At 49.4% G+C, this 24,037-nt stretch overlaps 6 protein-coding genes across 6 annotated transcripts; 3 read left to right on the forward strand and 3 right to left on the reverse strand.

Annotated features, from left to right (window-relative positions):
• Positions 1–872: 872 nt before the first annotated feature.
• On the forward strand, positions 873–2,041 carry CPAR01_16742 (uncharacterized protein; the record flags this gene model as incomplete). The annotated part of the gene is made up of 4 exons (XM_060500986.1): positions 873–988; positions 1,043–1,373; positions 1,428–1,463; positions 1,517–2,041. The coding sequence occupies 4 exons, from the start codon at positions 873–875 to the stop codon at positions 2,039–2,041; spliced, it is 1,008 nt and encodes a 335-aa protein (XP_060340306.1).
• A 3,556-nt stretch (positions 2,042–5,597) lies between these two features.
• On the reverse strand, positions 5,598–6,671 carry CPAR01_16743 (uncharacterized protein; the record flags this gene model as incomplete). The annotated part of the gene is made up of 1 exon (XM_060500987.1): positions 5,598–6,671. One exon carries the CDS (start codon positions 6,669–6,671, stop codon positions 5,598–5,600), a length of 1,074 nt encoding a protein of 357 aa, XP_060340307.1.
• Positions 6,672–7,340: 669 nt separating this feature from the next.
• Positions 7,341–8,800, forward strand: CPAR01_16744 (lactonohydrolase; the record flags this gene model as incomplete). Its single annotated transcript, XM_060500988.1, has 6 exons — positions 7,341–7,496; positions 7,552–7,894; positions 7,947–8,054; positions 8,110–8,319; positions 8,366–8,542; positions 8,592–8,800. The coding sequence occupies 6 exons, from the start codon at positions 7,341–7,343 to the stop codon at positions 8,798–8,800; spliced, it is 1,203 nt and encodes a 400-aa protein (XP_060340308.1).
• Positions 8,801–9,542: 742 nt separating this feature from the next.
• On the reverse strand, positions 9,543–11,111 carry CPAR01_16745 (alpha-L-fucosidase 1; the record flags this gene model as incomplete). Its single annotated transcript, XM_060500989.1, has 1 exon — positions 9,543–11,111. The coding sequence occupies one exon, from the start codon at positions 11,109–11,111 to the stop codon at positions 9,543–9,545; it is 1,569 nt and encodes a 522-aa protein (XP_060340309.1).
• Positions 11,112–12,241: 1,130 nt separating this feature from the next.
• CPAR01_16746 (uncharacterized protein) lies at positions 12,242–12,439 on the forward strand (the record flags this gene model as incomplete). Its single annotated transcript, XM_060500990.1, has 1 exon — positions 12,242–12,439. One exon carries the CDS (start codon positions 12,242–12,244, stop codon positions 12,437–12,439), a length of 198 nt encoding a protein of 65 aa, XP_060340310.1.
• A 2,238-nt stretch (positions 12,440–14,677) lies between these two features.
• CPAR01_16747 (uncharacterized protein) lies at positions 14,678–18,529 on the reverse strand (the record flags this gene model as incomplete). Its single annotated transcript, XM_060500991.1, has 1 exon — positions 14,678–18,529. The coding sequence occupies one exon, from the start codon at positions 18,527–18,529 to the stop codon at positions 14,678–14,680; it is 3,852 nt and encodes a 1,283-aa protein (XP_060340311.1).
• Between the last annotated feature and the right edge of the window lie 5,508 nt (positions 18,530–24,037).

Here is a 24,037-nt window from a genome sequence, read left to right on the forward strand (position 1 = left end):
CTGTACAAGTGGTCACGTTAATCAGGAGTGTCAGAGTGTCAGAGTTGACACTGCTGTCAGCCCGAGCGACTCTTAAATAAGTGACACGGCAGCCATGCAGCTGAGTCTACCTGCTTGATCCATTGTCAAACCCAGATTGGGAAGGAAGATGCAACTCTGATCCGATCCTCGTATTAACTTTGGTTTAGCTTTTCTTAAGCGCCTGCTGTCTTGGTACATAGCGTTGTTTGAGGTTGGACAGAGAATGGAGCATTCTTGCTTAGAGCGCGCCAGTGGCTAAGGTTTCTTGTAGATCCCACATCGCATCGCTAAGTAAGGTATGCCAGTCACCTCACGAGAAGAACGTTTTGGATTATCAAGGACATGAGGTTTGATCTCAAGCCGGGAACAGCCAATCGCTGGCTCACTTCAGATTCCCCCGGACGTGACAAAAGCCGACCCGGCCAATAACCCGGCACGCCGGACCCGCTTCACACGAGAGAGGCCAGTAATTGGAGCGCGTCAATGGAATCCATATTAGTGTCGTCGATCCCACGTTAGCCATCTTTACCCCAGCACGCCCAGATCATCTTCCCCGTGAGAACCCCGCGATTTTCTTCCCCGCACAAATACGGAGTAGTTCATCGTGGCTTGCGAATAAAGACAGCGACCCGCCCCAATCTTACGTCGTGAGTCTTTATAAACTCAAAGCGCTACTCGGTGTTTTGGGACCCGAGCCGATATGTTGACAATACACTCTTGGAAGGAGTTGATGTTTGTCGTGTAAGGTTACGAAATTTTCTAAAACACACATAAGACGACCGAGCGACGGAGGTCATAGTGAATCCAGCCTTTATGAGTATTGAGTCCCATCATATGGCCCAATGTCCACAATGCGTGCCTTCTCAACGATTATATGTCTCGCTGGTCTTTGGCCGTGCCTCACTTATGGCTTCGTCAATCCTATTAGAACAGGGAGCGACCCGCAAATGGTGTATGAGAATGGAATGTAAGTGTCATGTGCTAGCATTGATTTTCTGTCATTATTTACAATCCATCTTAGGTACTATTTGACCTCCACAACGTGGACCGATGTGCGTATCACCGCGGCCTCCACTATCGAAGGTCTCAAGACAGCAGAGCCTCGCGTCATCTGGTCCGATACCACGAATCCGGCCAGAGCCTGCAATTTCTGGGCGCCTGAGATGCACAAACTTGGCGATCGGTGGTACACATACTTTACAGCAAGTGTATGCAACTCCGACTGGGGTATCGTGCTGCCGTCTTTGAGAGTGTTTGTTCTCGAAGGCGGCGAACAGAGCCCATTGTCTGCAAACTACACATTGTTGGACTCGATTGTTCCTCCAAACTACGACGGAGGGATGCTTGATGCGGTATGCTGTACGATTGATCCATACCAGTTACAGAACTGACAGAATAACCTCTAGACTGTTTTTGAGATTGAAAATACGAAGTATTTTTTGGTATGTTAATTTTCCTACAACTTTGCCAGATAGAGTACTGAGCCACTTTTTAGTTTTCTGCTGTTAAGGGCCCTATCAGCCCTGATGGTGCATCACTCTGGATCGCTGAGCTCCTATCGCCAACAGAATGCGGCAATGCCACAATGATAGCAGCCCCTGAATACGGATGGGAGAAAGAAGACTCTGCCGTTCTTGAGGGACCATACGGAGTAGTCTCGCCTTGCGGCACGATTTACGTAGTCTACTCAGCCGACTCTTGCAGCACGCCGGCGTACAAGCTCGGCGCCATGAAGTTCGCTAAAGGCGGCGATCCGCTCAGCCGGAGTTCATGGACCAAGCTATCTCAGCCCATCTTCGAAACCAAGAACGGACTCTATGGGCCTGGCCATAATGCCTTTTTCAAGAGCCCCGACGGGACACAGGATTGGCAGGTGTTCCATGCCAACCTTAATCCGGGTGATGGATGTGGCACCACTCGAAAGGTGTTTATCCAGCCTGTACGCTGGACTAACAATACAGTTGACCTGGGCGATCCTCTGCCAGTCGGTACTGAGATCAATCCACCGAGTGGCGAGTAAGATGATTCATAAGTAACTTGGCTAGAAGCAGCCGGTCATCTCTGAAAGAAAATGTTCAAAGCGCCGGATGAACATTGTGAACTAATATAACAATTGAATGTAACGCATAACGTAAAATACTCTCAACTATGCTCAATACTGGATATCGGTAAAGGTAAACTATGTTGGCGCCCACTTGTGACATAATGTACGAAGACAGACAGCTGCAGCAAGTGATACTAAAACGCCATATACCTATGGCGGCTTTCTCTCCTAGCCACATGTATAATAGAGCGTCGCTGCTGTGGGTGTATGACCAAGGCCAAGCTACTCGACTATGCCCTCACAATATCTCCAATACCTCGACTTGGCAATTATTGAGTCTAAAAGCTGTCATGGTCGCGCCTACCGCTACTATGGCCTTTCTCATCATTTAATTATCATCCCATATTTCTTCGAAGGCTTCAGACTGCCTCGGAGAGTTCTAGTAGGTAGTATTTGGTGGTTGCTACGTCCCATTTGCCTTACACGTCACGTTGTCGGTGCATTCTTGGGGTCGCGTGTCGTCAACAAACCTAGACGCTCCTTTACCTATGATGGAATTTCTCTCGTCTTGTGGAAATTCCATCTGTCTTCACCATCTATAGCCTAGTGAATATCTCCTCGCGGCCGTAATTGGATCGAGGATTACACTACCAAGGGCCACTGCGAACAAAATAGTGTCTACAGTCACACTTATATCTGATTCCAGGTATCTTTGCCCTAGGTACCAACAATTAAATGTCTTTCTTGTCTCCAAAGACACTCACGGCTGGCATGCTCACTCGCACGGCAAAGCTTCCAAGCTTACATGAAGCTCATCAATCATGCATTGAACTATGTACATATCAGAATATGGAAAGTGGGGCAATTTCTGAGTTGACATGCCTGGTTCAATGCCTCAGCATCATAATGTATGGAAAAAATAGATTTGATAGCCCGGGCTGTCTTGGAATTCTCACTTTTGAGTATGCCGGCCAATACACAACCTGGCTAATGCGGTTTCATGGCCGCTCTTAAGTTCTAGCTTGGTCAGGGTACAGACGGGAAAGCTTTCATCTCTCAAGCCGTGGAGACGAATGCCCGATCAAATTTCACCATCCCCCGAGAATATTCAGTTGTAATTTCTCCCTTAGTCGGATGAACAGATGGCCGGTTTTGGCACAAACAACCCTTGGCCGGTTGCGCGAAACCACTGGGCTGTATGATTCGAACCCATTCAGCCATCACTGGTCAATCTGGACAAAAGGTCTTTCGATCCTAGATACCTGATACTATTAATAATGCAACCTAGAACGTCTGATTTACGATGGAGATCATTAAGATGCACAGGATGGCAAATTTGTGCGAGTGGAATACGGACGAACCGGTGTAAGCGACGTCTTGTTTGTGACCCCTTTGAGCGACAAGGGTTTGAGGATCTCTCCTGGGCCAATAGTAGCTACGTAGAGGGCTCAGTCCTTGTCTATTCCTAATCGGGCTGAGAAAAGCACCGACAGGTGACACTAATATAAATGAATGCGATCTTGCAACCCCAATGCCTGTGCAACTTGGGATCATCCGGATCGAACCAGATGAACGTTGCCGGTGATGGTTATCCCTTTTTGTGCTAGAACTCCAATCTAGTCTTGGCTTTTGTCCCTGATTACATACCTATAGTTGAGGGCCCAATGTAAACTAGAGATGTTGCCCTGCAGCAAGGGAAGGCCAGCCGGTGGAATTTTCCCTGTCCGGAATCCTCTCCGTAGACGCGTATGACAACACGAAGAAGGTATCACGCACCCTTCCGCGACACACAAAGTCCGAAGCCCCTTTCCTTGGCTGAGGACGATTATACGATAAGTGATATGCCGTCTTGACCACCCGGATTTTCAGGGTGTTATGCAGCTTTGAAGCTTATTTGTCTGTTTGGGACACTCTCGGCGTGGGGGCTGAGAGGTAGCCAATCGGGATCATCTCGTGATTTCAAAAGGTCGTGTCTAGGTAGGGTTCAGGGATGTGCCTTGATTTGTCACCCATTATTCTAGGAATTCCTGACTTCACTTTGGCCGGCTTCTTTCATTCTACCTAGTCACAGGGTTGTGTAGCGCCGGGTGTGACTAGAAATCGAGTTCTTGGGTTCATGCACCAGCACTGTGAAAGTCAACGGAGCGTTATTTTCAATAGTTCCCACTTGGCCGCAACACAAGACGGTTCGTCGCACCATTTAGATACAATGCATCGGGCAGTGAGCTTGGCAATCTAAGACTGGGATCCCAGGCGCATGGAGGCTGTGTCTATGTCCCACAACCATCACGCACACCTCAGCATAAGTACGCAACGCAACACAATCAACGCAACAAACTAGGGTAGTCAAGACTACTCTAAGAAACGGAAAGAACGGATCATTTCAAGAAGCGATTCATGAGGTGAAACTCAACGCTAAGGTAGGGCGCGACCTCGAGCTTTGAGAATAAAATGGCCGCTCCTTTTCAGAGAGCCATGGGGCACAGCGGGTCACTTCGTAGCCGCAGTACTTCAACCAGCACATTGGATGTGGTCTACAGGGTATAATTACGAGCAAGAATTGAAATTATAATTTCAAACGAAATCCACATGGACATGGAGTCTGGCCAGAAACCCTAACTGACCATTTCAGAACGGATAGTATTCCTTACTTTGCCGCTTTGAAATGCAATCCAGACGCAGGCACAGCCGCTGCATAAGTGAGAGCACGGTGCCGGATCTTACAACGTCTCTGCATTGTATGCCTATGCCGATGGCATTATTGGCTCAAGAGATACGTAGCACGGAGACGAAGATGAGGCCAAGAAAGCTGGGTCTGACACTTCGGAGCACGAAATCGACCAAACCATACGGATGCAGAGCTTGTGCCAAGCGCTAAACGATCATCCGTTCGTCCGTGTCTACTTCTCGCTCTTATCCTAGCAATTGTGAGACTGAGAGTTCTTGGACTCTCGTTGCGAATATGAGTAGGGCGGAAGCGGGGACAAGATATGTGCCCTCCGATCCGCCATGAGGCGATGAAGGCTTGGGGAGGCCCTGTCGATTTAAGCTTAACACAATTCCTGGTGGCTATCGACCCCTACCTACCTTAGTTACCGGAATGTGATGCGTCTGCTCAACTATCAGGGTTACGAGGTTTTAAGGCACAGTCGGTGAATCAGTATGTCGATTTGATGTGTGTAATGCCAGCCTGTTCCTCTGCAGTATCCCAAGCATGTGTCAAGTCGCTCCAACTCACACAAGCATACTGCTCTGGATATATTGAGTGGCCATTTGGTATGGGGAAGCTGCAATGTCTTCCATCTTCGCAAAGTCACGGCGCATAGCATTCGATGGGCTGAAATCAGAACTCAGCGAAGGTACAGGCATATTGATTGATGATTGAAGGTCTAGGCTAGCATAATTGAGGAGTACTCGAAACAAAGGTGTAAGAACCAAGTGAGAAATGAAAGATTGTCAATGTCACTCGAAGGGGTATCGCTTGCTCGGCGTACTATTTGAGTCTGATTTCATCACGCAGGAAGTCGAAAAGCTAATATCTCGCGAACTGTACTTTAGAAGAGGTTGAACAGACATCTCCTTCTCTTTCCTTGTCTGGCCCTTCGCTGATATTGTCGCTATCTTGGCCACTATGTTGTTGCTTCGATTGGGTGTGTATTGTAATCTCGGTTGTCCTTGTGGGGTACTCGTTGTTCGCTGGATAGTTTGTGTCCCCTTTCCCAATACGAACCTCATACTCGGGCTCTTCGGTGTTGGCGAAGTGTCTTGACCTTTCGCCGTTGAATGTCTCGAGTGCGACATCATGACCTTGTGCATTCCCTTGACTGCGCACGTAGGCGCTATTGTTCGAGGCCCCTCGTGTGACTTCGACCAGCAGATTGAGAATGCTGAACTCTAGCTTCAGTTTAACGCTGTATGCTAGAGGCTTCCAAGCCGTCTGGATATCATACAGATTGGTGAACTCGAGGGCCAGGATCGTAACGTCGAGAAGAATGACCAGAATATTCACCCAGATCAGGTGGCTCATGACCTTTTTGGCGCGACCATCACCGATGCTGTTCATTAGGCGTACGCGTTTGGTTGTTTCCCAAACGTATAGTGCAGAAATGATGATCTCTTGCACGAAGAAGACAGTGAGCTGGATCTTTTCAAAGATCTGATAAGGGGTTTCGAATGGTTCCGGATTCGCCGAGTTTACTCCATAAACCAGGATGATGATCGGGATATGCAGCCAGATTGCGTCGGCAATTATCATGTAAAGCACTAGTCGCAGACGTTTCCGGTCATGTACAACAATGTGCAGTCGTGAGTATAATACAACTGATTGTCCCGTGATCATTGAACACCAGCCGATGAGAATAAGGGTAGCGTAGATGATGGGCTTGGTCGTCAAGGACAGGTGTCTCAGTAGATAGCCGGTGCCATTGAAAGCTATGCCCCATGTTGCAATTAAGATACTCCAAAAATACAATCCGGAGCGTCTCTTGAAAGAAGTAAAGATTGAAACTGTGAGTTCGAGAACGTTGTAGAAAGCAATGCTGATGAACACACAAATGACGATGACGATGACGATTTCTTTTGTGTTAATGCTGCCGGCCTCTGTCATCGTCGTCAGCTGTCTTTGAGCTATTAGAAGTAATTGTTGGTTCGATGAAGGGATACGTCTGGCAGCAAGAAAAATCCAATCGAGGCAATGAACATGATTATTACATATTTATGAAGGGCACAGTTGTGCTCTCTGTAGATAAGCCAGGATCTCACGGTTCAAATTCAAGTTCTTAACCTGCATCATCGGGTGTTTCTGGCGGAACATGACAGGGAGGACATGAGTTGAATGACCAAGACCCCCTCCATTAGGACCATGTTGCGAAACAGCAACTTGGCATATGCCTTGGAGGTGCCGCGATCAATGTAGCACCAAAGTCGTTGAAGCCTTACTACTTTTCCAAATTCGATCAAGTCGAACCACTGCCAAGACCCGGGGAACCAGTCCGTAGTAGCTAAAATTCGGAGTGGGTGTTCTGGGGGCAGCTTCATTGGCACGGTCGCATTCCATTCTTTTCTTCCTAGATCGTAGTCATTAATGGGCTAGTTTAGCGTCCCCACGCAACTGCAAATGTGACTATGCAATTTCACGCTTGCAGGGATTCATCAACGCGGGGAACTTGCAAAGTAGCATACAAAGCTCATGGTACCCAACCTCTGGAACTATCATCTCACTCGTTACACACCACAACCAACCACAACACACTCCTTGAAACTCAAAGAATAAAGAATGTCGCGCTCACTGGTGGTTGTCGCTGCTGGTTTTTTCATGCCCCTAGGTCTCAGCTGTGCAGCCGCAGTTCCCGCTGTAGCTCAAATCATTGACTGGAAGAGCTTCAGCGTTCTTCCGACAGTGCTCCCTCCTGCAGAGGCCAACGACTCTACGGTTCTGAACCCCAAATCGGACTCTTGCGGCTTATTCTTTGCTTACTTTTTCGTAGCTTTTCCTGTGGCCCGGCGTGACAAAAGAGTCTCTTGAAGCCAAACCCTTCCATATTTATGACCCCGAGTTCTACGATGTCATTGGACAAAACCCATCGCTGACGCTGATTGCTACCTCTGACACGGATCCCATTTTCCATGAGGCCGTTGTCTGGAATCCTCCTACGGAGGAGGTCTTCTTCGTCCAGAACGCTGGCGCTCCTGCTGCAGGTACTGGGTTGAATAAGTCATCCATCATCCAGAAGATCTCACTTGCGGAAGCCGAGGCCGTGCGAACAGGTTCCAGGGCTAATGCTACCGTCACCGTTGTCCCTTCATACCCGCAGGTCATCAATCCCAACGGTTGGTCATTCCATAACCTCAACTCAACATGACATCGAGCTTACATCAGCAGGTGGCACAAACTACAAAGGCAACATCGTCTTTGCTGGTGAAGGACAAGGTGAGGATATCACTTCGGCACTGTATCTGATGAATCCAGTGGCTCCTTTCAACACCACAGGTCAGCTCGGCTTGCCCCAGGTCCAAGATTACGCGCATGAAACTGATTTCTGCAGTCCTTCTGAACAACTACTTTGGTCGTCAGTTCAACTCACTCAATGACGTTGTCATCAACCCTCGTAACGGGGAGCTGTACTTCACCGACACCCTGTACGGCTTCCTCCAGGATTTCCGTCCCCCGCCTGGCCTGCGTAATCAGGTCTACCGCTACAATTTCGAGACCGGTTCTATTGCTGTCGTTGCTGATGACTTCACTTTGCCAAACGGTAAGTTACTCGTCATTGGGGAAGATACAAGTCTCACAACCACTAGGTCTCACCTTCTCACCTGATGGCCAGAAAGCCTATGTCACTGACACAGGCATTGCCCTCGGATTTTACGGTCGCAATCTCTCGTCTCCCGCCTCAGTCTACTCATTTGACGTGAATGAAGACGGCACCTGGGAGAATCGCAAGACCTTTGCTTACACTGCCGCTTTCATCCCCGATGGTTAGTATTTTGCTTCTGCAGTCCAATTTCGGAATCTGACTCTGTATAGGTGTTCACACTGACTCTGTTGGCCGTGTCTACGCTGGTTGTGGCGATGGTGTTCATGTTTTCAATCCTTCCGGCAAACTTCTTGGTAAGATGTACACTGGCACAACAGCTGCCAATTTCCAGTTCGCTGGGAATGGCCGAATGATCATCACTGGACAGACGAAGCTGTTTTATGTCACACTTGCGGCGTCGGGTGTAGCCATACAGTAGTCCAGAAAGAGAGTTCGATTGAGCACGCGTTGTTTTCTGGAAGATACTTTTTATAACGATATGGTGCGGTCCATGTCAAACCTTGCCTGTCTGCTTCTCTTTCTGCAGAATGTTTTGCATTCTCGGTAAAAATGCTTTCTTAATGTCTATGATCTTTTCTCTAGTCAACCAGTCGCCCCATTTTGTACTCATAATACATAATCATCCCTTCACCAAGACGCCCTAACGAGCTGAGGGTATTGCGATTGCATCTTTTCCTGAGGTGAATGTGTTGGTGATAGGTTTTTCCTTTCGATAGGGACCACCAGGTAGATGTATGAGCTTTTCCTCATCGACGACGTATGTAGTTGACTGTATGTGTTTCTTTCCATCCGTCATGTCACCTTTTATCGTCACGAGACTAAATTCAATCTTCTCAGAACAGCAGACTAGGTCTTCTAGAACAGCTAGTCGCTCGCATCATTCTACTTATCTCTATCAAGCCCCATAGAACACGACGCTTTTTAGCTGCCTATATCAAGATATCTCATCCCGCATAGCATGCAAAATTCGTTCTGTTGTCAATCATGTGCTATTGTCTCAACAAAAGCGAATTGACGCTCGAAAGACGTAATCTTTCCATAACAATACTCTCATGCTAAGTAAAGACTTCAGCTCTTTGAGAGCCATTATTACATGTTTCAACCAAATCTCTGAGGTAATAACTAAGAGATCTCTAGCGTGATCTAGACTTTCTTCTAACTCATACTGTCTTGGTGCCGAGGACTAGAATGCTCTGGATCAAGGGTACAGCATTTGCTTGCGTGACCTGGAAGCGGACACTGGAGGTCTCCACGGCCGCTTCGAGTCTGTGAATCCGTTTATAGCCAAGTGAAGTGCCGTTAACAACGGTCTTGAGAACTCCGTTAACAACACAGTCAATGGCATATCCGCCGACTCGCTGGCCGAGTGCAATGTGCTCTTGGAGGACGAAGGCATCGACGAGCACCGTGCCACCCAAATCAATCTCGATCCAGCCGGTACGTTCCCCATCCTCCATGGTCCAATAAGTATCAGGTGAAGAGGTCAGAACGTTTGCAGGGCCGAACGTGGTAGAGTTGATCCCGCCTCGAACGCTACTGGCTGTGACAATTGACTCGGGACTGGTCAAGTTTCGACCAAGGAAGGCGTCTCTGAGACTTTTAAACTCCATGAGAGCATTGATGTCCTCCTGGGTAACTTGGCCAGTTGTATCCGGCGGCACGTCGAGCAGAAGACTGACGCTCCGCCCAACAGACTGCAAATACATGTCCAAGAGCTGCTGTCCCGTCTTGGGCTGTTCATTGGCGTGCCAGAACCAGCCGGTGCGAACCCGAGCGTCGGCCTCAGCAGGGGTCCAGTACAGTCCATCTCGCAGCCCTATCTCGAGATCTGTTTCGCTCAGGCGATCTTGGTCCTGCGTCCGGCTGATGGTATGCCAATTGGTGGGGACCGTGACGCCTTCTTCGTTGCCCACCCATCGAGCGTCCACGCCTTGGTGACCCCACATGACTGCCGCTGGTTGGTGAGAGCGGATGATGTCCCGGAACCCGGCCCAGTCAAAGCTTTGAACGGTGCTGGAGCCGCTGGCGCCGTCCAGCCAAATCTCAAAGAGCGACACGGGGCTACCGTCTTCAAGAGTCATGTTGACGAGTTCCGTGAGTTGACGGCGGTAGAGATCGTTGTAGTCGCCTGCAGTATCATCACCAAAGATCTGGGGCTCATCGTAGATAGTGCCGTTGAGTAGTGGTTTGGGCATAGCTGGGTCACGGTGGATATCCCAGGGTGACAAGTAAACGCCAAACTTGAGATTAAATTTCTTGGCTGAGACGGCTGCCATGCGAACCACATCCGCTTGCAGCCCGGCTGCTGAGCGATTCTTGGCCCAGCCGCCGTTGGCAATTTTGTAGGTAGTAGTTGAGGTGTTCCACAGCGCCATGCCATCGTGGTGTTTGGCCGTTAAGATCATGCCGGACATGCCCGCATCGGAAAAGGACTTTGCCCACTGGTCGGTGTCGAGCGCCGTCGGATTGAATACGTCAGGAGTTTGCTGGCTTCTACCCCATTCCTCATCGGTGAACGTGTTGGGCCCAAAGTGGATGAAGGCGTAGTACTCCATGCGGTGCCAGTCGAGCTGACGTTGGACGGGGAACTGCAGAAATTCGGCTGGAGGAGCGATAACCTGGCCATTGACCTGACCGATGGCCAGCATGAGGCATGCGGCCATCACGAGCAGCATCTCACGATACAGAGAGCTCATTGTTTTGCTTAGCCGCCCCAATAGTCGAAGCATGGCGGTGAATGAATGCAGTACTGGCTGGCCGGCTACTTTTGGGGCATGATATGGTAGTCGATCTCTCAATTTTTTGGGATCACTAGCTGTTTATGGTCGGGACTTTAATATATTAAGAGGTGGTTTCCCCTCATTTGCACGGCTACGTGGGTTATGCTTGGCCGCTTGAAATGCAATGCCCCACTCCGTCTCGGTGGTGATGTTACCTCACCACAAGCTTAACTTCCTAACTGGGCAGGGGGACTTGTCCATGAAACGTCACATGCGAGCTATTGCCTTTGGAAAAGGCATTTTCTTTTGGATCTTTTGTTATCTATGCCCTCAAAACGCATTACCTGACGACTGGATTTGTTACCAAGACCGACTGTCATTTACGGAAGAAACGACAGGATAACTTCTATCTACTCATCTTTGTCTTTGACTTTTGCTAACGAGAGGCAGCCCATGAGTCCCGCTCAATAACCAATGAACGTGCGTTTCCTAAAACATGCTTCGGCACCATACGTTGCTGACTGCTCTCGAATGTAAACCATGAATGAGTACGTACGACGTCGTCAAATGGGACCGGCCATTAGTCACCAACTCAATACGTTCATTTGACTTCACCATTGCAATGCGTAGTGCAGTTGTGTGCGTCCAGCATTTCAATTATTAATTTACGCCGATGTGAGTGGGTCGCTTCTTAGATAACCAAATCTTCTTTTGGTTACTTTTGTTCTTCTAGCGTGTTATGCACGTGCTCGTAGCTAAACACCCGGGGAAACAACACCAGCCATACCAACCTTGGGCTAATACACTTTACTCCAGCCAAAATTTCTCTTAGTGCTCCAAGTGCGTCTCACTTCTTATTGATATAGCTCGAAGGCTCGGAGGGTATCTTTATAGGAACAGTCAATGGGTAAACGCGATCAAAAAACGTTATATACAACGCCAGGTATTCGCTAGTCTTCACCGACCCAACTACTAATCCGGCCCTCATTAGCTAATCTACAGGAGAGCGGACGGGATCCCGAGTTTTCCAATGAGTATGGTGGTATGTGCTGTAGGGACTGGCAATACATTAATATATTGGGACTACATCCATTAGCAGGTATAGATGGCAAGAGGTTTCTGGCTCCTTACTACTCGACATGAATCTTTTCGCCAAGGGAGTGTATCCCAGTAAAAAGCAAAAGTATAACCTTTGCTCTTGGCTGTATGGGTTTGAGATATGTGGAAGCATGACGAAGATTGGCGCTTGGAAAAATTGTCTAGTTTGTTGCAGTCTCGTATTCATAGCATACCTCTCATACAATTTACCATCTTCTATAGAAGGCTCAACTATTTAAGAGACCTCACCACTAATCAAGATACGTGATCTCGGCTCTATAGTCCCTAAGATCCATATTCATTTCCCCAGTAAATCGCATCACGACTTTCATTTCCATTATTGACTTCGACTGGATACTTCGACTGAATAATCGGTCTCTATTACGCATCTCGATGCCAGTATCGTAGCTATACAGCATCTTTCTAAAATCCGATACACGAAGTTCTAAATCGGGTGTGAATTTTCCTTCTCGTCTTTGGAGTTTTCCTACAAAGATTTAGGTAACATTTTCTTGCTTTCAGATCAACTAGAAAGACTATTCAGCAAGGTATAGAGTGAAACAGGACATATATGGCGGAGAAGCGACCCGAATGTATCCTAATATAGTTTCATAGGGCTCAATAACCCGAAGTAAACCGCAAAGGATAGCTGCATATTAGACATTAGTATCGCATACTGGCGTTAGGGACAAGAGGAGAGCGGAAAACAAACTTGAAACATTATATCGCAGGTTCGACGCAGTAGCTCTAAGAGGTGTATTGTTGGATCGGCCACGGTTTCGGCTTCACTCAGTCTTCTGTATACCTGTTTCCCGTCAAGGAGACACGTTTCATATACTGCAGATTCCTCGGCTCAGGTATCCTTCCATTATATAGGACGAGTTGCGACGTAAAAAGTGATTACGGAGCAAAGCTCTGAGCAAGTAATTGGCATAGCGGGTTTGGCCATGGCGTATTTGAGCATCTCCGAGTTAATGATTTACCTCACTTGCTGTCCAGGAGACGTGTGCCATATATACTCATGAAACTGCCATGCATGCTATCGTTGTAATAAACTCTCACTGGCCCCATTTGTAGGTCTCCAGCTCGTAAGCAAAATGCCTATCTTCTGACTCCCAATGCCGCCTTGTGCTCTTGCTGGGATTATTGAAACAAATAAGCATATGATTGTATAGATCCTTGGGGAGTGGACAGAAGTCTCAAAAACCGCATGTTTGACTTCTCCTGTCATGGTGGACTAAGTTCAGTTAGGTTCTCTGATATCCACATTCGTCCGTCTCATAAGATAACGCATAAGAAGTTCAAGTGCTTCATCGTACCGAGTCATTGGACAATGACACGAAACAAAACCAACCGCGCAATCATATTGTCATCTCTGAGTGCTGCATGTGCCCAGAGGGCATTGACTAGGAAATCTCGCCTAGTTGGAAACGACACCGTTCAATGTGAACGCGGCTGGTCTAGGGCCACCTTGAATAAGACTCGTGATCAAGTCAAAAATAAAAATTGAAGATAAAGAAACATGATCTGGTGAGGGCCGTCAGTTGTTAAGCTTTTCCAGGACAGTCTGGGTTCCTAGGTATATTGAACACAAACAAAGAAAGTCGCGTTTTTAGACTCGCACCCTGTCGTTGCAGACAACATGGGCATAGATATCCCATCGGGTGCTGTATAACGTCAAGATATACACCTCTAGTCTTCTCCGATACTTATCTGACATGAGACTTTTACTTAGGTGCACTAACTCGAAATAAAACGGCTACAATACCAAATGAACTGAATCAACACGCGATTCATACTTGGAGTCTCGTAAGCAGTACGTCCCTACAAGTTTCACATGATCAAGCGGTCGATAGAATACGTCCTAGAGGTGGACTATCTAATGAGTTGCGAAGGCTTAGTAGCACCCGCGTTGTGCTGAGGGTATGGCGTGACTGAAGAGTCTAGCGTGTGAATAGGAACTATCAAGGCTGCCGTGACTAGTAAGGCTATGATTACTTCGCTCCCTAAGGTGTTTGGCGTGACTGGGACGTGTGTGGAGTACGGAGGTAGGGAGGTACAGAGCATGGGGTAAGAGACACCGAACGAAATTCGCACCCTATGAAATTGACCACCACCGAGTCTTATGACCTCTTGCACCTAGCGCTTTGCTCCATCATCTTCCTCTTGCCATCTACCTTTGTTTTTCCCGTGTTTGCCAACACCACCTTGTTTCGGTCACCCTCTGAGTGCAATGCGACTCCTATGGCGGCGAGCTCAATACTGTGAAAGCCAGGTCACAGCAACGAGCCACGCAGCCAACTACAGCATCTAACGCTGAGATTTTGGTTTTGGGGGGATCTCTTTTCAAGTTGATTATCAGGAAACTAGAGACATAGATAACTAAGCCTTCTACACAATGAAAACCCAAATTTGCGAAGGCTGGCAAGGGGTCATTTTAGGGCCAGCACCCAAGCAGACACGCAGCGGCCGAGCCGCTACAACTCGTCCTTTTCAACAAAATCAGTCGCAGCAGCACCAAATGTTTTCTCATCCGCCGCTGCGCCCATAAGTTCGCCATATGCATCATCCGGATTATCTCCGATGCAATGATGGCACCAGAACAAATTGCCTGGGTCGTGCGCCTTCTTCACAGCCAGTAACTGCTCGTACGTCTTTTGGCCCCAGTACCTCGCCGTCCAGTTATGCATCACATACGAGCTCTCGGAGAAATAGCTGTTGGGACCGAGTTTGTACAAAGTGTTGTCAGACTGCTGCGTCGTCAGGGTGCGCGCGTTCCACAACATGAGCGCCGAGCGGAAGCCCGGCGAGATGGCCGTGCCGCCCGGCTGCGGGCTTCCGAGGTTGCCCGTCAGCGACGTGTAGAGGTAGTGGAATCCGCAGCGATAACCGTCTGAATCTGGCGACGTCTTGTCATTTTGCTCCAGAGTCTTGACGCAAATATCCAGCACATTCATCATAGTCGAGGCGAACTCTGTCTCCATGGCTCGTCGCGAGACAAGGACGGAATTCTGAGACCCTGTGGCCGCGTCGGAGGGCGGGTGCGGTGCCGGCAATGGGTTCATCACGGAGAGGAGGAACTTGTTGGGGGGCATGGTCAGAAGGTATTCATACGCCGACTTGAAATTGTTTTCCTGCGTGGCCTCGGGTTTGGTCTGAAGCACGTCCACGAGGCTGTCGCGGAACAGGATGTAGTCCTGATCTGTCTGACCGCCGGCGTAAAAGTACTCAAAGTTGAACGTCCAGGTGACCGAGCAGAGGTCTCCGGTCGCCTTGTACTGGCTGGGGTCGATAAAGAAGGCAGGCTGCGTGCTGACCTTGGAATTGAGTCTCAGCTGCCATGCAGTGAAGCGAGTCCACATGTCGCGCAGCCACTGGTAGCCAAAGTCGCGCGAGTCCTGGCAAAAAGTGCCACTCTGGTTCATGAAGACGCGGCTGAGGCCTCCATCCGGAACGACGTGGGCGCGGATCGTCATGGAGAGAATGACGCCCCAGACACCGCCGCCGCCACCGCGCATGGCCCAGAAGAGCTGCGGGTTGTGATGACGACTGGCAATCTTCTTGTGCACTACGGTCTGGCCGTTTGCATCGTGGCCAACTTGCAGAACCTCAATTTCGAGCAGGTTATCAACACCTAGACCCATTGATGGCGCAAAGGGCCCATGGCCGCCGCCGAGATGGAAGCCGACCATACCAACCGTGGAGCACCAGCCCGAAGCCACGACGCGGTTATGTTTGGCCGAGAAGGCGTGCATCTCGGCAAAGATGGAGCCGGCGCCGAAGCGGAATGCACCGGCAGGGGCCAGGGCCTTGTCCTCGTCCCAGGTCGGCAAAAAGGACTTGTCCTTGAGCAAGATTGTGCGGACCAGGATGCCGCCAGTTGGGCATGAGTTGCGGCTGTTGTACTCGTGACCAGTACCAGCAGTGGCGATACACAGACGGTGCTGCGCGGCAAACGTGAGAGCGGCGGCAATATGACGCTCGTTGAGCGGAAAGACGACAATGAAGGGATTCCAGTTGCGATACTCGTTCTGGTGCAGCGCCGCCTTGCACATGTCAGACGCCGTGTTCCACACCGAAGCGCCAGCTTCCAGAACGAAGCACGGGCGCTGCATCTCAGCAACGTCCTCGTAGTAGTACAGCGCCTTGAGACCCTCAGGTGCATCACCTAGGCCGTAGAAGGGCTGTTCGTTGATGGATCCCGTTGGGACCGGCGCTGGCTGCGGCTGCGGGTATTTGCTCCACCGGACGCCGAGCCGGGGCACGGTGGGGTCCAGCGCCTGCTCTAACTTACGGATGGCTGTCTTGGTGGGCCAGCAGCTAGAGTCTTGAGGCGTGCACCAGTCGTGGCGAAGTCCGCCATTCAGTATTTCAAGACGCGGCGAAGAGGATAGGGCACCGGCGGATGATGCTATTTCTGCATGTATCGACTCGGCCGGGTCGCACGAGACGGCGCCGCAGAAGTCATTCTGAGAGCCGCACGAGTAGCGGCAGTGGGCATTGCACGGGTTGCACCGGCCCATAGCCCATTGCGTATTCAAGCTTGGCATATTCTTCTTGTTGTTTACGAATGCTGCCGGCTGATTCGGCGCCCCGCAGTCTAGCACGGCATATGAGTACACCGGCTGGAACTGGAACTGGAAGCGACATGTGGTGATATCACCGTTGGCGCTGGCAAGGAGCACTACGCTGGGATCCTCATCCGAATGCGAGACTGAATAGTGCTGCACGCCGCGGAAGGGATAGTTGGGCCACTGTAAGGACGCTTGACCGTCGGCAGTGAAGTTCCATTGCGCGAGGCCTTCTTGATAGTGGCTGGATACCTGCAGTGTGCGCCACGATCCCAGCAGCGCGGGAAGTGCCCCGGCAATGCCATGTTCAGAGTGGCTAACAGGGCTGATGGGCTTAGAGGCAGCCTCGGGCTCGATGTTGGTCTTGGTCTCCTCCTTGGGCTTGCTGGCAGCCGCCGAGATGCCGTCCGGAGAAAAGGAACATCCTGCCGCTGACGTCTTACAGCGGAACATGAGAAAGTTGCCGCACTCGGGCGTATCCATGGCGGCATAGAAGCTGGCCGGCGCCGGCTCTCCAGTGTGGTTGCATGCCAGAAATGCCACCTCGAGCTCGCCAATATCTGGCAGCCGTGACACTAAGCAGTCCTCCACGTGGGCCTTTGCGCCGCTGCCGCATCGCAGGACCAGCTCGCCGGCGCCGCGCCGTTCGTAGGTGCACGTCTGGGGGTATGGACTGTCTGTGGTAACGGTCATGACGTTCTGGTTGTCGATGTCGGTGAAGCTCTGCGCGAACTCGAACTTGCCGGACCCGAGCTGCTCAGCGCCAAATGAGCGCCAGGTGCCCTCCCAGGGGGAGATATTGTCGCTGCTCGTAAGGGCCGGCATAGCAAAGTCCAAATTTAGCATCGGGAAACTTCCGTTTCCGATGCTTTCGCTGTTCACGCTGTCAATCTCCTCCTGCTGCGGTGCGTTGTTGGGGTCAAGCTGAACGGTGCTGTTCAGCTGCGCCGGCGGGCATGTGTCCCAGGAGTCACCACACGCAAAGCACTGGTCGATACAGTCACTCGACATGCGCGGCATGCTCTCTCTGTCGGTGCCTGTCCAGCCTACGGTTGCCAGATACGCGCACTGCACGCAGCCGGTGCTAACAAGCGGCTCGTCCTCCTTTCTAATCTGCAGGCGATCACGTAGCACGGCATTTTCGTTGATCTCGTTGACCATCACAAATGCTGTGCGGAAGTAGGCCTCCTGCGGCATCCGGAACGCTGAACCGTCAGCGCCAGGGATGACTGCGCAAGTGCCATGCTTCATCCACTCGGACATGATGAAGCATTGCATGGTGTTCTTGAACTTTGAATTGGTCGGCCAGAAGTAATTGAGCAGGCCAGCAAAGGTCGTGAGGATCGTCTCGTCAAACTCCTCGCCATTCAGGCAGCCGTAGGGTTGGTTCTTGGCACCGGTGCCGCCAGACGACCCAGGCCAAAGTCCGTGTAGCGTGATGTCGGCCGCGTGCTCGGCAAAGGTGTTCCTCTGTACCGCCAGCGTGTAGGCGTCGATGGGAATGAGCCCGGCCGGCTGGCGCAACGAATTGCACAGCGAGTAAGGTGGTGGCTTCTGCTGCAGACCGCCGTGCTTGTCTCTGGTGACGCATTTGCTCTTCCACTTAAGGTCGCACGTTTTGGGGTGGAAGTTGAGTTCGTTGAAGCGTCGCAGCGGGATTGGGTTGGAGGAGCAGTCGTCCGACTTGCCGGAGCACCACTGCGCGGTGACCAGGCTGATCAGGGTCAGCACCAGCGCAAGTTGCGCATGCCAAGCCATGCCTGCTTGCCGATGCATATTGCCGGGTTGATGTCGTTTGTTTTTTCTATCGATGCTACTGTTTCTCTTGTATCTTACTGTTTAGGTATCTAGAACAGGAATTTCAGACGGACGTGGCGACTCTATATATTTCGTAGAAGGTATGCCCCGATCCTCTGCCCATTCATCGCCAAATGCCAATTGCCAGACTGCTGTATCCGTAGTCTGCGCTTGAAAACGACGGATCACACTTTCCTGTATGACCAAACATCTTCTGGTTATATCTTGACTGCCGAATCCGGTCTCATGTTCTTGCCAAAGTCAAGGGATGTATTTCTGCTCTAGCAGGCTGGAACAGGCCGGAGCTGTCACACATTCTTGCATTAGAGCCACCTCTACGTTTAGTCATGGCATCTCACGTATCAACGACCAATTGCCATCTCTGATGCCGGCAATGATCCCAGGGACCTAGAGCTGAACGTGAGAGCTAAAGTTTTGCTAGCGGCCTTTAGCTGCTGCGGCTGAGTCCGCAACTATCGCAAGCGGCAGGTGAGTGAGCTGTTTCTTAGGGCGAGCTGAGATGGGTTGGGTTGATTAACACCAAATCATTCGAGGCGAAACTCACGTGGGTGAGACAGTAGTCGAGGCCCAAGCCACGAAAGGACCGAGGACCCAATCCACAACTCACAGCGATTTAGAATCCCGCCCAGGCCTGTTGGCTCACCACGGTTCATCGCGTGCCGTGCCGCCTCGATTCGCCCAAACGCTTGGCGGGCGTGCAATCAAGTGCTAGGAAGCAGATTCTAGATACATTCCAGCCAGGGCTTCCGCACACATGGAACATAATCTCTTGTCCCCTGAGCATCCGCTGCCTGCTAAGTTGCCGCGAATTTGTGGTCAGCCAAGATAGGACATTTTCTACTACCATCATGGCTCCTGGACAACCAAAACTGGTTTGAAGGACGGAAAGGTGCCTTCTTTCCGTAATAATCAGAGGACCGCCGCCGAGATCCGACAAATTCCTTGGCACTAATTCCACCTGCAGCCATTTTGATGCCAAGGGCAAAATCCGGCCACCTTCCCGGGCTGCAGTAAACCGTCTCGGAAACGTGAGCGTCTATCATTAGCTCGGATAGAAACGTATGTATTCGAGACGAAGTTGGGTTGACAGCTTCTTTCTCTCTGCGCCTTTTGATACTTCCTTGAATGGAAGAATGGGAAGGACTTTTGGGCATCAATCCATCAATGCGAATCACTGCGGTTCGGGGAAGTGCTGCCAAGATGGGAACAGGGCGATTCGCAAGGAGATATGAGGTAGGGGATCTCACTACTGAAGACTGACGACTCGAAGTCAGCCACAAGCCCACTACTTCTATAGTCAATGACTTGATCCGAACAAAGCTCTATGTCGCCCAGCCTTCAAGACTTGCTAGAATTCATCACGATGGCCATTCCAAACTCCACGAGCGGAAAGTTGCTGGTGCCATAGGGGATGAATATGAAGTGGCTTCGCGAAGTCCGAATACGAGCTCTCGAAAACGGCAATCCGTCGTATGGAGCGGGCTATCGGCAACATTGACACTTGTCAGGGTACCAAGGAAATTTTAGGCTTGGCCTTCGTCGAGAACGTGGTTCATGTTAGGCTGTTAGCAAAGTTCTAGTTCAGCTTGCCACGGTTTGTCGCGCCGTGCCGCATCTAGAGCGGCTGAGGACAGCCTATAGTTAGCACCGCCGCTAAGCCCGTTAGTTCGTGAACCCTGCCAAGACGATTTGTGCGGGGTAAGAGCCTCATTGAAAGTTTGAAACATTCAATTCAGTCAACCTTCATATCAGGGTTTTCAGCTTGTCTCGGATGTCTTAGACATAATGATGAAAACAGTCTTAATTTTTTGTTCTATTCCGGTCACCATAGATAACTATGGGCTGACTGTCAAGGCCATTTGCCAGCGGTAGAAAACTACAACGCCAACGGCTCTAGAGGGTTGTACCGCCGTATTAGGCCGTAATGCTTGGCGCGCCGTTAGCCATATATGCAAATGTGGTTATGTAAGATACGTAGGGATACGGTAAATGAGCTGATTCGAAATCAGATGGATCGAAATAAGCTGGGGGCAAACGAAACGTCGGCGAAACTCCCGTGGATCTTCTTGTAGCCTTCCTAAATTAGTTCTTTTCCCTTGAACTTATAAAGGTGTTATATGTTACGAGAAAACGAATACCATTGGAAAGCTCTTTAACAGATTTAAGACAATCAGGCTGCAAAGAAACGAATTAAACCCTTTACTTGCTTTAATATATAGCTAGGCTTAGTCCTGCTACTACTCCCTCCACCATGAACACCGAAAGCCTCCTAGACTATCTGACTATGCTAGAGAAGACAATCCCTAGCTTTTACTGCTGTGTTGGTAGAAGCATAATGATCGTTAGCCCTCTTCTAGCTAATACCTACGGGTATCCTGTGCCTGGCGTGTAGGAACCTATTCCTACGTCGGTTATGGCCCGCGACTACTTTGCGAGGTACGAAGCAATTCTACTTGGATTCTGTACGACGAACTAGTACTTACCTTAGTAATGCTTAGTGACCAGACTTGGGAGAGCATACTAGCCCATGGAGACTTTGATTACATCGTTATCGGTTTAGGCTTTACTGCTCTCGCCTTTATTAGAAGGCTGTCGAACTCGACCCCTATGTCAAGATCCTTTGTTTGGAGCGTGGAGGTAATGACTCCTTTTTGAACTACTGTGCACCTTTATATGAGTGCTACCGTCTCATATTTAATTTCTTACAAGCTTTTAGCTTCCCTCCCCCTTTTAGAATTTACTAATTCTTTTCGAAATGATTCTGGGATGACCCTCTGAGATATTTCCCTGGACCCTCTCACGTAAGACCTTCGAAACACGGAGCTTGGGTTTTGCTACGGCTCTTGCCCATTTTTCGGTGGCCGATCTACATTTTGGTCGGCTTGGAGCCCGAGACCGAGTCTAGATCTCATGCGCGACTTTCCCGAGGCTATGAAAAAGACTGCTGAACACGAATGGTTCTAGGAAGAGGCCAAGAGGCTCTTGAATGTCACACCCGCATCTTAGATCAATGATGGCGTTTTGAAAGCCTACAAGCTGCATTGATCGCATTCTCAAAGATTCGATTAGCAATATTCCTACTGCGGACTATGTTGAGTTAGCCCCGCTTGCCGTCGGGCGACGTAACCCGACTTCTCGTCTGCGGTTTGATAAGTTTTCGGTTCTTGGGTATCGTCTTGGCATCTTGAAACGATAGAGATAACTAGCTAAAGCTAATAATGGAGCGCCTTTGGAAACAAAAAGTTGACTGTGCGGTGAAAAGTATGGAGAAAGGTGACGAAGATGATTGTGTCCGCATGATCGAAACCAGCAAGGGTACTTTATTGTGGACTGGTAATAAGACTCAGATTATCCTTTACGCTGGAACGGTCCCTAATGCTACTATATTGCTTAACTCTTTTGAGAGTTGCCGCGATACTGTCGGTGAGAGATTTACCGGCTACTGCGATATATATATTTCTGTACGATGTCCCGTAAAGAACGTTAAGGGTTAGAAGAAGTAAGAGATACTTAAGATTGCTGCTGTATACCTTGCCGGCAAAGAACCTAAGACTGGCCTATAATATTACGTTTCGGTTACGGCGATTTCTAAGAATGATGCAGAGGATGCGGCTCGCAAATTTCCATATTATGCTGCTGCGGCGACCCTTGATTAACTCATTGGCTCTGAGGACTACGTTGTGTTTGGTATGGAGCTGTCTTTTGTAATATAGACGATCGAAGCTAACCTGGTACTGTTTAGTCTGCTCGGCTCTTGGAGAGTTTAGCGAGAAGAATAATAAGAATTATGTCGCTCTTAATAAAGGCACTGACCCGACTTGAAACGTTACCTTGCAATACACCTTGAGCGACGACGATCGTATCTCTTGGGACGTGATGGATGAGGCAACCTTTAATACTATTATATAAATGGTAAGCGGTAATGAACACGAGCCGAGTATTGAATGGTGGGATGAGATAACTTATGGCTGGATTAAGACGAGGCTAGTAGTCGATACTATTCCCATACTTGGTATTGTCTACGAGTTAAGCACTTGTTTTATGGGACCGAAGGAGATTGTTGGTTCCGTGGTTGAGCTTTATCGTCCTCAAGGGATTGAGAATATTTACGTTACTGGAGCTGCCCTTTTCCCGACTGCAGGCAGTTGGAACCCCACTATGACTATGTGTGGATATGCTTCAGGCTTGGCTCATAAGCTATATGAGATGAAGCCTCAATAGAGCGATTAAAGGGAGAGATCGCGTTGCGGGGTGATTCGCTGCGATATACTATTGGTATGGATCTTTATGTTGCTTGAGCTCTGGTGGAGTAGATGGGAGTAGATTGACGATATTTGAGAGGCTACCTCGCTAGGTTAGATGGTCAAATTCGATATCTATCCTAATCTTAAGTATCTAGTCGTAATTAACGAGAGAGTCAGCTCGTAGATATTTTTGGAGGAATGAATGGTTGAAGTAGTGATCCATTGTAGTAAGATCTAGCGCTGAAACTTGAGCTTAAGTATGCATGTTGACTGCCTTATGCATGTTGTTTTAGTGAGGCTTCTGGGACGAGCAGTCTGGCGAGTCCGGCGTTCTGGGACGCCTTCTTCTTCGCTGTAAAAAGACTGTTAAACCGAGGTCATGTCGGCCCTTCCGCGGTGAACTCAGGCCAAATTAATTGAGTACTTTGAAACTGGAGGAATTTCCTTCGTTCTCGGGCTTTTGTGGCGGTGCCGGAAGAAGATCTGTATGGTTGGAGTCTGGGATTATAGTCGTTTCATTAGGGAAGGCTAGCTGAATGATCGAATAGCCTCTCCACATGGTACATGCGGATAAACGTCCAGTCTGTGCACGTAGGCTCGAGATAGTGACCTGTGGCGAGAACGGACTTGACTATACCCTCCCTCCTAGACCTGGGCAGAGACGTCAGTAAGTAGACGAATCGTGGCGGAAGGCTGCGTGATATTATAAACGAGGTAGATTCAAGAAGGATTTAATAGTATCGCTAGTAAGGATTAGAAAAGTCTGCGGCTAATATAAGGTCTTCCCCTGAGCGGATGAGCATAACCGATGATGAGGAGTGTATTTAATAATATACGGCGTTATTTTTATACCTTGGACGGCTAGGTTACTTATCTTAATACCCTATATCCTCGTTATTAACGAGTATGGGAATGTCTTGGGATTCCTTAACCGCAGATATCTCTCTAGACTAGGGTAACCTTAAAGTATATTGAGACTCTCGTCATAGACACTGCCGTTAACCGTAAATTCTGCGCTGTATATCGAAGAAAGACCTAATGATTTGCTTCTTGGTATTGCGCTCGAAGGGACTTGTCGGTGGTTGCATAACGCCTTCGATCAAGGCAAAATTTCCATTGAGTGTCGCTTTCAGAAGACCCTAGCTAGTTTCTTACTTCCCCTTTTTACGTTGGGCTAGTGGCATGATGTAGGTAGGTATAGAAA

This window comes from Colletotrichum paranaense (assembly GCF_030867605.1).
Source record: "Colletotrichum paranaense strain IMI 384185 chromosome Unknown Scaffold_29.1, whole genome shotgun sequence".
Classification (NCBI taxonomy): Eukaryota; Fungi; Ascomycota; class Sordariomycetes; order Glomerellales; family Glomerellaceae; genus Colletotrichum; species Colletotrichum paranaense.